The 12,162-nt window shown below is 35.2% G+C and overlaps 1 protein-coding gene across 5 annotated transcripts; it reads left to right on the top strand.

Moving 5' to 3' along the window:
* The first annotated feature begins 3,898 nt into the window (after positions 1-3,898).
* Positions 3,899-11,858, top strand: LOC117992346 (uncharacterized). 5 transcript variants are annotated; one of them, XM_069505763.1, is made up of 4 exons: positions 3,899-4,006; positions 4,501-4,663; positions 8,200-8,322; positions 9,988-11,858. In XM_069505763.1, exons 2-4 carry the CDS (start codon positions 4,576-4,578, stop codon positions 10,554-10,556), a joined length of 780 nt encoding a protein of 259 aa, XP_069361864.1. In that variant the 5' UTR covers positions 3,899-4,006; positions 4,501-4,575; the 3' UTR covers positions 10,557-11,858. The 5 variants fall into 5 exon arrangements, with proteins under 5 accessions (XP_069361864.1, XP_069361861.1, XP_069361863.1 ...); XM_069505760.1 differs by having other exon boundaries at positions 4,189-4,663; XM_069505762.1 differs by having other exon boundaries at positions 3,899-4,021.
* The last annotated feature ends 304 nt before the right edge of the window (positions 11,859-12,162 follow it).

Genomic DNA, 12,162 nt, shown 5'->3' with positions numbered 1-12,162 from the left:
CTCCATACAGTAAACTTAATATAAAATTGTCGAGAAAACTCTTGTTTAATTCTATTAGCTCACCGTACTGGCCTGATTAGATCGTTCTTCGTCTGATTACAGCTGTGTCTCTGTGTGTCTACTCGCCCCACATGGCTCTAAATTACTCTATAACGCGACCTCTTGCAATTTTCCGACAAATTATCTTCTATGTTTGATTTTATAATAGACACTTTTAGCAGAAGCGAAAATTTGGTGGATAGGTATAAGTAGGTACATATATATATGGTATGCGAAAAGTTTTACCTGAACTGATAACCAGAATAAAATGTTAAATACATGAGGATACTTGAAACTTTTTTAATAATAGGTATCTCAAATCTAACAAATCTATATAGAGAAAGCTATTATAAGTCAATGAGAGAAAGAAGAATAGGTACCTACATATTATCAGGTATTTATTCTGAGCATATTATGTAACTTTTTTTGTAGAAAATTGAATTTCGATATACTTAGGTACCTAACTATTTTGTTCTGAATATATTTGTTAAAATCCAATTTTTTGCTCAAGTTAAGGAAAACAAAAAAAAGAGGGTTACTGTAGGCTCACTAGCCGCTGTTATTCTCCTACTTCAATGGATTTATAGTAACTACCTACAGCCTACTACGCCGCCGAATTTCAACGTGAAGGAATTTAATTTGACAGTTCGCTTTGCTTACTGAGCTACTATGGGCACTAGATTACGGATATTATCTAGTCATGTACTATAGGCACGATATGGTTGGTACAACAAGTTTAGAGTTCTTGAGATCTAGACTCTAGAGCGTACTTCGACTTCTCGTTTTAACAAGTCTGAGCAAAGTAGGTACGCTCGATAGATTAAAACAAGATACAAAATTTAAAAATTTATAAGCTAAAGCTGTTTCTTTTCCACAGATTCTAAAAGCGACCAAGTTGTGACAACTTTGTAAGTTGATGATAATAATAATTTATCCTTTAGTGCGATGACATCAAGAGAAAATACTGAGTAGGTACTATATTGTATTATACTAAATATTATAATAATAAATTTATTTTTGCAACGACATATTATTATAAGTTTCATGTAAAAATGCAATCATTGCAACGAAAATAACATATTAGTTCCTCGCCAAGAGCAAGCACGTAAGCTCGAATTCCGTATCTGACCTCTAGTAATACAAGTACTTGCGATGTCCAACCTGTTTTTGAAGTAACTTGGTTTACGCCTGTAATTACTAATAGCAACCTTGAGCATCACGTGGGCGTACTCGGCGGAGCGCTTCGAATCGGGACAAAAAATAACTCGCATTTTGTATGGAATACCTCTTCCAGCGTACTTGTACGTAAATGACAATTTTAGTGCGTACCTAGTACCTACTGAATTTAATCAACTTAGGAAATGAATCCTTCTAAGTTGAATTACAGTTTTTGGTAGGTAAAGATACGACCGACAATAGGTACGATAGGTTTTGCTGTCAATTTTGCCACAGCCACTGTTGTGATTATGCTGTGGCCGATGCATATGAATCCTAAAACGGTGACTGATGTTTCCATAATAAATATCCAGATAACTCTCTGCTCTATTAATCATTTATCACTCACGTAGGGTATACTTATATGGCCTAATGGTATAAAAAACAAGGGCAGTTCTTGTTGATCCTAACGCAATCGTAGTATTTTCTATGACTATGAGTAGATTAGATTAGATTTATTTATTTGCTTTCATGATCGAGGTAAGTAATTGTATCTACGGTACCTAATTGTTGATTGTAGCCTACTCTAAAATATGCACGGGTAGGTACCTAGGTAAAATGGTTTTGGTGTGGGCAAATTCTAAAGGTGTCAAGTTTTAACCACTTTGTAAGTTTATAATCTTGGGGTGACAGCGTGAGAGAGCATTGAGCATAGTAATTATTTGTTCACCGCTGAACTTAAGTCTAGTTTCGTGTAAGTTTTAATTGGATCAATGCAATGGGCTTTGGAAAATTTACGAGCAAAAGCTTTTCGCTTGGTACGTTTTGTAAAGTTACGGGAAAGTTGTGACAACTTTGTATCTTGTTATTCCTTGAGTGCAACCAAGCACTGAACATAATAAGTTCTCGTTGGCCGGTGACCTATTCTTGTTAGTTTTAATCAATGCAGTATTGTAATGACCATGCTTTAGACTTTTTTCGTTGTAGAACTTTGTTCTTTAATATTCTTTGAGTGGTTTAGTAAATAAAAAAAAAACATTTAAGCCGTGAATTATGGTCAGATTTGCATCAGATTCTGGTAATATTTCGGTCAGATTTTGGTCGGAGAAATCTCAGGCATGCAGGCAAGCATACAGGCATGATGTTTTCCTTCACCGTTAAAGCAAGTGATATTTAATTGCTTAAAACGCACATAACTCCGAAAAGTTCGAGATGTCTTCCGAATAGGAGGCGGACTTCTTAACCGCGCCAAGCTATCACGGCTCATGACATCGACTGATAGACAATAATAGGTTTCTTGCATGGATCTGTAAAAACACTTCCAGGTCTTGCGTCTAACTTGAGTTTGTTCATCCACATACATAATAAAGGGTCCTCCAACGCTACATTTTCCGGTAGGTATACGAGGTCACAATTCCGGCACCTTAGGACTTTATCCTTGGGATCTGTTGCGTCTATGATATACCTATCCGTCACATTGCCGTTTACCGGCATGCATAGTAAATGCGTAAATGAAGGTTATTATCTAAAATATCCTCGATGAATAATGGAGGAGAATGGCCATTTGGATACAGAAATTGCCAATTAATGTATCCGTCCCACCCCCACACATCCCAACATACCCATTTCAAACTCGGTCGTTTTTTTGGAAGATTTATTTATCGCATGCCCGGAATATATTACACTTATTTGTAAATAATAATTATCATATCTCTGGTCGTGTCCTCCGCAATGCGGATTTCTCATTTTCTCAGATCAAGATTCAATTAAGTACTATTAGCATCTGTTGTCTTTCGTTATTGAATTTTACGATAGGTTTTATAATTTTATTTGTAACCATTTTGTAGATTTAATTTTGCAGTGTGATATTGTGTTTCGATTGCTCTTATAATTTATGATTATTTATTACTAGATGATGCCCGCGACTTCGTCCGCGTGGGTTTAGGTTTTCAAAAATCCTGTGGGAACTGTTTGATTTTCCGGGATAAAAAGTAGCCTATGTCTTTCTTCGACACACTTTCGCATTTATAATACTAGTATAGATTATGGTATGAAATCCTGTGCCACCAGACGTTATTTATTTTCTAAGAAACAAAAGGTGTGGGAGTTGTATAGGTAGTGTGAACTTTTAACGCACCTAAGCATATTTTCTAGCTTGTACTAACGGTTAATTTCAACTCTATGCTATCACGGCTCTGTATTCATATTCTAACCAAATATAAGTCATGCAACTAGTAATCAGCTTACTTACTTGCTAACGGTGAAGGAAAACATCGTGAGGGAATCTGCATGCCTGAGAGTTCTCCATAATGTTCTTAAAAGTGTGTGGAGTCTGCCAATCCGCACTTAGCCAGCGTGTTAGACTATCACCAAACCCCTTCTAAAATGTTAAGTTAGTATTAAAGCGACGTTTATAGCTAAAATATAATAAACGGGAGCTGTATCAAACAAAACATGAAGCAATAATCCACTCAATTTCGAGGCAATCCACTGAGTGACTGCTTGTTGCCACTAGCATGATATTGATAAACCGAGTTACAGCTACGCAAAATATTACAAGTAAATTGAACGTAACATTGCTCTTTTTGTTACCAACATTATCGTATTATAAGCTACAAAAGAGGAAATGTAGATAACGTAAGGTGTTTGCGTTGTTCAACGAGATATTCTCAAGAGAATTGGTACTGCTGTCGGGCACAGCATCTCGGCTACGGCAGTTGCCTACGGGACGTAGCTGTAGACGCTACGCGCTCAGCTACGTCGTAGCGATTTAAACATACGACTTTTACCGGATTGTGACGGAAAATTCGCGGTTAAGTGAATAAAAGTAGTGTTAATTTTAGAGCCTAATTTGTTTCACTCTATGTGTTAATTATATCTATATAGAGTTTGGAAGAAAGAAATAACTAGAATAATTTGATTAACTTTATTTTAAGCTTTGATTTTGAAGGGTATTATTCTTTGAATTCATAATACGTATTGATTTACCCCTAGTTAAGTTGAGGAAATTAGTAATGTAATTAATATAATACTTAAGTGATAATACTGTAAGTCAGAAATACTTAGAGATTTTTATTTTTCAACACACATCACTATTTTATTGCTATTTGAGTGAAGTTTTATGTAATTTAATATTTAATTAAACAGCAAAGTCCAAAGAACGATAAAAGCTGATTAAACAAATTAAGCCGCCAAATTGCTCAATTCGCTGAACAGAGAAGCGATTAAGTAAATGTGCTTTGGCGATGAAGTGAATTTACAAAATAATGCGCGTTGATGTGAAAATTATTCACCAATCTGTTTTAGGTGCTTTTTAAAATAAAAGGTTAAAGTGATTATTAGTCGATAAAAGTAATTAAAAAAAAATTGAACTGCAAGTAAATGAAAGTAAAAATGTGCTCGTTAAGGGTTTTAAGTATTATATCACTCTTTGTGGCTGATGTGTGGACCGGAACTTTACAACAGAAAGGTGAGTATTTTCATTGTAATATTAAATTATTGAATAGCCCTTTGCTGACTGCTGGACCTAAACGGAAGCTGTGACAGCCTGATGGCTAAGACGTCCGCATCCTATTCGAAGGTCGGGAGTTCGATCCCGGGCACGCATCTCTAACTTTTCGGAGCTATGTGCGTTTCAAGTAATTAAATATTACTTGCTTTAACGGTGAAGGAAAATATCGTGAGGAAACCTGCACACCAGAATTCTCAAAGGTGTGTGAAGTCTGCCAATCCACACTTGGCCAGCGTTGTAGACTATGGCCAAACCCCTTCTCATTCTGAGAGGAGATACCCGTGCTCTGTAGTGAGCCGGTGATGGGTTGATCATGATGATGATGATGTTTTTTGTTTTATAAGTAAACATGTTTAAAAATATTGGTAAAAAAATCTGTACGTCCGTCGTCCAGTATTTCCTTAACTAGGAATGACACGACAACACATGTTAGTCAACGCTTGAACCGTTGATTCATGCGTTGAGCTGTTGAGACTAATGGTGAGATCTATATCGCACTTTGATTTTGCTCAGACTTAAGACACTCTTAAAACGAGACAGCGTTATATCGCTGGCAATTGGCATAAATCTGTCTCGTTTTAACTGAAACTTAAGGCTGAGCTAAGTGAAAGTGCGCGCTATAGATCTCAGCCTAAATATTATCACACACAGCTTGAAAACTGTCTATTTATTTTTATATTACGAAACTTGTTTAGTGCTAGAGAGCTTCTTGAATATTAAGAGACTGTATTTTTAACATTTGCTGTGGACATGTCACATGGTCACATAAAATTTAAGACGTAGGTACTTTTAAGATGCTTTTCATTATTCGGATATTAGAATTTGTGTAATGAATAATGATTAGTGATCCAAATGACTCGGGCTCTTTAGCCCTTTATTTTAAGGCTTGGAGTTCTTTTTAGAGCTTAGCCAACGGAAGAGTCTAAAAAGAGCTCACTCGTTAAAAAGGTAACTCACTCACTCACTCGTAATGGATCATTATTAATGATCCATTTTTCATGTTAAAATACTTTTCATAAACAAGTAATTTATTAAACTTTGCTGCACTTAACTATAGTGTCTCTAATAAATATGGAAAGTTTGGTTTTACTTTCGCTGACCTGGTGCAGTGGTGAGCACTGTGGACTAGTAAGGTCCCGAGTTCGATTCTCGGCAGGGGAAATTTAGTAATATTTAATTTCTAAATAGCCTCTGGTCTTGTCTGGTCTGGCGGGAGGCTAACGCCGTGGCTAGTTACCACCGGCAAAGCTGTGCCGCCAAGTGATTTAGCGTTCCGGTACGATGCCGTGCAGAAACCGATAAGGGGGGGGGGGGGGGGGGGAGGGGTGTATGGGTTTTATAAAACTGCCTTACCTCTTTCAAGTTAGTCCGCTTTCATCATAGACTGCATCATCACTTACTACCACGTGTACCACGAATTAAAAATCTAGATGGAGAGTTTTTAATAGTGAGTAGGTTATGTAACTTCCTTATGGAAAATATTTTCTGTTCTATTTTAAACATTTTTACATGAAAGAGCACGAAATAATTGTTTTCTTATTATATAGTTTGCTCAGACTTATCACGTTGAAGCACACACGCTTACGATACAAAGTCTTGGCATAAAATGGCCAGCCTCTTGAGGATGAAAGGGAGTCAAAAGCACTTATTGAATAAAGTGAGATTTGTGCTCTTAGGAATAAGGTCAATCGTATTAAGGAAGTTATGAGATTTTCTGCATTAATGGGCACTACATGATGCCCGCGACTTCGTCTGCGTGGGTTTTTAAAAATCCCGTGAGAACTCTTTCATTTTCCGGGATAAAAAGTAGCCTATGTCCTGCCCCGGGATGCAAGCTATCCCTGTACCAAGTTTCGTCAAAATCGGTTGAACGGATCGGCCGTGAAAGGCTAGCAGACAGACAGACAGACATTTAAGTAAACAAATAATATTATAACCATCGAATTGACATTGTTTCGAAATGTCGCTTAATGAACTTTAAAAAACATTATTTTATTCACTTTACACTTTACAGTAGCCGATTATTCGGTTTTTGCTTCGGCTTCAAATCGACCTTTGATTGGACATTAGTACCTAATAAGTGATGAATGTATACTTAATTTAAAATTAATGTAAAAATAAATCAAATCTGAAATTAGCTCTAATAGTATTCTGGCCAAAAATAATAAAAAGCTTGACTTATCTGAGCCTTGTGTATTCATCTAAAAAACTTATGGACATTAAATTTAATCTTAAAAAAGTCCGTAGCTCAAAGCGATCTTAAGGGCTAAATTTAGAACCCAGTTTTTATAAGTAGATACAACTTCTTATTGTTTGAACTGTTTCTTTTTCTTCTCTCGTATCTAAAGGATATTAATAATCAGAAATGAACTTTATTAATTTTTGGAAAAAACCGGCAAGCCAAAAATACCAATTTTGACTAAGTATACCTACTTAATTTCATACAGTTATAAAGAGAATGGGTAATAACTGATTTCCATTTTGGATAAACCTTTATGTGATGTATCATGTATCTACAAAGTTGCTTAACCTGAGTCACTTTTCTATAGCTTTTCTACGATCGTATTGTATAAAAAGTATAACGTATGTATGCATCATACTTATATAAATTGTGTATTCGTTATAAAATGTAAGAAAAATCTCGTCCACAACTTGAGCCGTTTAGTCATCATCACCAGTGGCTCAGCGTGCGGTAACTCTTATAGCAGGCTTATCTGCGTTGAGTTATGGCTGCTCATTACAAAGATCTCCATCATAGGAGAAATGAATCGATCAATCTTTCTTTTCTCTTGATATGAAATTAAATCTGGTATGAGGCTACAAAGTTTTGCACACAAGCTTTATGATTTAACAATATTTGGATACACTTTTGATCTAATGGCGTCGAATCATGGGCAGGTGCCTTTACATTTTTATCTGGCGCATGGATATTTATTTAATTTTTTTGAAATAAACAATGGAACAGACAAGGATTCTTAGCAATATTAAATTCGCAGGTACTTTTACAACTATACTAGATTTTAGTCTATACTAGACTACTACTAGATTTTAGTGTACTAGGTCTTAGAACATGTAAAAACGAACCGAATTGAGAACCTCCTCTGATTCGGAAGTCGGTCACTATAGTATAGGAATCGACATTGGTTTCTCAAATCGGTAAAATACTTATCTATGTCAGTAATATTGTTAGTTAAATAGTTTGTTGCTCAACGTGAAAATTAGTATAAAAAGATTTCGAATTTTAAATTAGGCCCGGAAGTCTCCCTATCTAAAATCTAAATACGAATGTGCAAAAAGTTCTTATCAAACTTAAATTTTGAACACAGATTATTTAAGCTGGATCTTAGTGATTTCCGTAGGATGGGGAAATAAATGGGGGATTTATATTTTCACCAAGCGAAACCGTGGACGGTTGCTAGTTCACCGATAATAGAATCCACATTTTACCTCTGAATGTTATTTGTAGTGTGTATTATGCTTCTTAATTTTTACAGATTCATTGCCGCGAAAATGTCACCACTGTGTTCACAGCATCACGTCGAACTGTGAGCTCACTGCAGCACCGGTCTTGTGCCCAGTTGGGGAGCCATACTGTGCCACAATAGCTAGGACTCCTAGTAAGTTTGAGGAGCTGATTAACAAAACGGTGTGGTTAAACTTCTGATCAAAATACTTTTTTTTTTGATCCGCACATTTTTGGCTGAACTGAAAACTGAACTCATTTCCAAGCAAAACGACCTAAAACTATGCTAAAATTTAGTCCAAATTTTATAGTTTCCATCACTGTATACAAACTTAAACTCGTTTCCAAGCAAAACTACCTTTAAACTGTGCTTAAACTGAGTCCAAAGTTCGTAATTTCCATCACTGAATACAAACTTGAACTCGGTTTCAATCAAAACGACCTACAACTGTACTGAAATTGAGTTCAGAGTTCGTAATTTCCATCACTGAATACAACCTTGAACTCATTCCCAAGCAAAATGACCTAATTAAGCTGTGCTTAAACTGAGTCTAAAGTTAGTGATTTCAAAATGATATAGTAACAGTATATTTAGTATAGTAGTAGATATAATAACAGTAAAGTTTTAACAACTTTTACTCAGTTTTTGCTCCTCCTGTAAAATTTGATGCAATTACCTACACTGTTTTGTCCGTCAGCTTGTCGTTTATAGAATTCCAAGCTTCTACGAAACATTCACATAATATTATGTAGACCTAAGTCAGAGCTTTTCTCTAATGATGGTCATCCTTCGCCATTGGAAACTTCTGGTCTAATAGAGTCAACAACAAAACGAAATACATATCTTGTTCGTTTTGTTACAAGTAACCTACAGGAAATTCATATAGGTATTTACTAAGCTGCCTTCACATAAATCACGACTGACCTAATCTTTAGAATCTTTTGGTGATAATAATTGGGAACTTAAACTTGCCTAATATTTTTTTAATTATGTACAATAATTAATTTAATATGCCAATCAAAATAATTACCTATATATTATGATAAGTAATTATCTTTGTAATTTAAGCAACTTAATTGAAAAAAATGATGATGCCTGCTAACTTAATTAGCTTTTTGATCCTAAATGTGTGGGCTTAATAAGGGTTGCTTGTGAATGGTTTGCAGATGTTACCATTTACCTACCGGAAATTGCTTTGTTAATTAAATGTATAATTTTATGGTACTAATTTAATAAACCCTTCTCATTCTGAGAGGAGACCCGTTCTCAGTAGTGGTCCAGTGATGGGTTGAGACGATGAAGATGATTATGATGAATTTAATAAAACTAGGTGTTGATACTCTGTCGGTAAGGTTGACTTACTATGATTTTTGGGTTACACTTACAAATTAATTTCAAGGTTATATCCTGTTTTACTTTAAAACCTATTTTATCTACTAAAAAAGTATTGAATGTAGAAAAGCTTCAAAATAGACATATTATTTTATTAGAAGTATAAAGTATGCTCCCTACCCTAAGACCCCCTTAGGTTAACAGACGACAGCAAACGAGTAGCAGGGAGCCGCTGGATTCAGGAGGCCCAAGACCGTGGAGTGTGGTGGTGTGCAGTGGACGTTTATTGGTTGATAATAATGATGATGATGAGTACTTATAGTTACTTAGTTTTGTATAAAAATGCGAATGCAGAATATTATACTCCCAACCAGTATAACACCAGCAATCCCAATTCCCAGATAATTAAGTAGTTATAACTTAGTTAAAAAAGTTCTAAACGTCTCTATAACGCATAAGCGTGCTAATATTATTTTTCTTTTACAGATTTTACGTCATCCCTAACGTGCGCAGCTGCAAAGGATTCACCATGTTTATTAAGCTTTAATTCAAAACTGGAATTGGAGATGAGTTGCATATGCAGTGAACACCTCTGCAACGTGCCCTACTCGACGCAGTTACGGAATGAGCTACTCAATTTTTCAGCGAGAATTCCACGCAACGCCACCGAGCTCACTGAAATGTTTCTAAAATCCTCAGTTTTTGTGAACGTGACTAAAACGGAGTTGTACAAAGTGATAACTAAAGTGAGCGAGGCGACGGAACAGCCGACAGAGTGTTCCTCCCAATCAACGACGATTGCTTTAGTATCGATTGGTGTTTCGGAGATTGGGCCACGTGCAGAGGCTCTGAAACATGAAGCTACCGTTCCACCTGATGATGACGAGGACGAGGGAGAAGGAAGTGGCACTTTTGAGGAGGCGAGGACACACGCTGCGCCCGCCGCACCTAGCTCTTACCTTCCAGCAGAAGAAAACAAATCCACAGCCGTAGTCTTAAATTTATATCTACTCTTACTTGTATCTTCAATTTTTTATTTTCACGCGATACTGTAATTGATATTGACGTGAAATGTTCTTTTCATAGAGAATTTATGATAGTGTTGACTTTTAAAGTATGTACATATTATAATTATGGGAACAAAAGTTTGAGTCCGTGTTTCAAACTTTCAAATCCATTGAGGACTCATAGGAATAATTGCCAAAATATTTACCAAGTAATTGTGTCAATAATTTTAAACTGAGGAGCCTGAGCCGTTTTTGGTAAGTTTAAAATTGATATAAGAAAGAATATTGTAAAATAGCTTAGTCCCAACATTACCTACTCATCTTTATTGTAATTTAACTTTAAATGTTAAATACCTACTGAAAAATGTGTCGAAATATTTTTAATATTAACTTGATGAATTTTCTTTGGTCAGAAAGTATAGTATATTTTATAGTCTGCGATTTACTCTGCGATTTTTTCTTAAGGAATTTTAGAAAAGTAGGTAGCTGTGTCATTGTTTCAAAGTTTATTTGTTGTTAAGGGTTCCGTACCTCAAGAGAAAAAAGGAACCCTTTGTTGTCTGTCTGTCTGTCCGTCAGTCCGTCGTGTCTGTAAAGAAAACCTATAGGGTATTTCCCGTTAACCTAGAATCATGAAATTTGGTAGCTAGGTAGGTCTTATAGCACAAGTAAAGGAATAAATCCGAAAACCGTGAACTTGTGGTTACATCACAAAAAAAAATTAAAACGTGTTCATGAACAAATAATTAGTATTTACAATTTTCAAACTAAGATAACTGTACCGAGTGGGGTATCATATGAAAGGGCTTTATCTGTACATTCTAAAACAGTTTTTTTATGCATAATAGTTTTTGTTTTATCGTGTAAAATGTCGAAAAAATACTACTGTACTACGGATCCCTCGGTGCGCGAGTTTGACTCGCACTTGACCGGATTTTATCATAAAATGAGAATGTAATCTTACCAGCTATCGCGAAAAATTGCAATATCTTACTTAACTGAAATAATTGAGGATATTGATATTTTTATGATATTAAATTAAATAACTTATTTGTGTAGATAGGTCTTCATATCCAATAAAATGTCTTAATTTTTTTTTAATGTAAATATACAGCTCCATTTTATAAATTACTATTAAATAAATAATAATATAGATAGTATGGGTACACCTCACTGTCAGATGCACATTTTATCCACATTTTATCATAGCATAATATTATTTGTTTCTAGACCTCAGTTGTAGACATAGAGTCAATTACAATCTACGATGTACATTATAAAATACCCCCGTCGACCTTTCGATGCGTTGTTGTGATTTATTAAAATATTGATTAAAAACAATGTTGTTTCTGTCTGCCATGTTTCAGTTTTCCACGAATAAAATTCCGTGATCTTTTCATACAAACCAATAGCTATAATTTGATGTACCGAAGTGATGAAGCAGTTATAGAAGTTATTAAATAGGTACTATGGTGAGGTAAGTAGTAAGTAACTGACTAACTTCATCCAAAATCTTCCATCAGAACAGCTAAACTACGTCAATGTCAAAAAAAAAGTCACTGTAGAAATTAAATTCGAGATCCCGTGCTAATGAGGTGAATATACTTTTAAAAAAATATGAGAATCAGAATTCTAATATGGTACTTACATGCAA

Source organism: Maniola hyperantus, chromosome 21 (genome assembly GCF_902806685.2).
Source record: "Maniola hyperantus chromosome 21, iAphHyp1.2, whole genome shotgun sequence".
Classification (NCBI taxonomy): Eukaryota; Metazoa; Arthropoda; class Insecta; order Lepidoptera; family Nymphalidae; genus Maniola; species Maniola hyperantus.
This window is presented reverse-complemented; position numbering and strand designations above follow the sequence as displayed.

Coding starts and splice junctions, on each gene's coding strand:
- LOC117992346 (XM_069505763.1), top strand. CDS start 4,576: ATGAAAGTAAAAATGTGCTCGTTAAGGGTTTTAAGTATTATATCACTC. Junction 4,664..8,199: donor CGGAACTTTACAACAGAAAG/GTGAGTATTTTC, acceptor TAATTTTTACAG/ATTCATTGCCGCGAAAATGT. Junction 8,323..9,987: donor CACAATAGCTAGGACTCCTA/GTAAGTTTGAGG, acceptor TTTCTTTTACAG/ATTTTACGTCATCCCTAACG.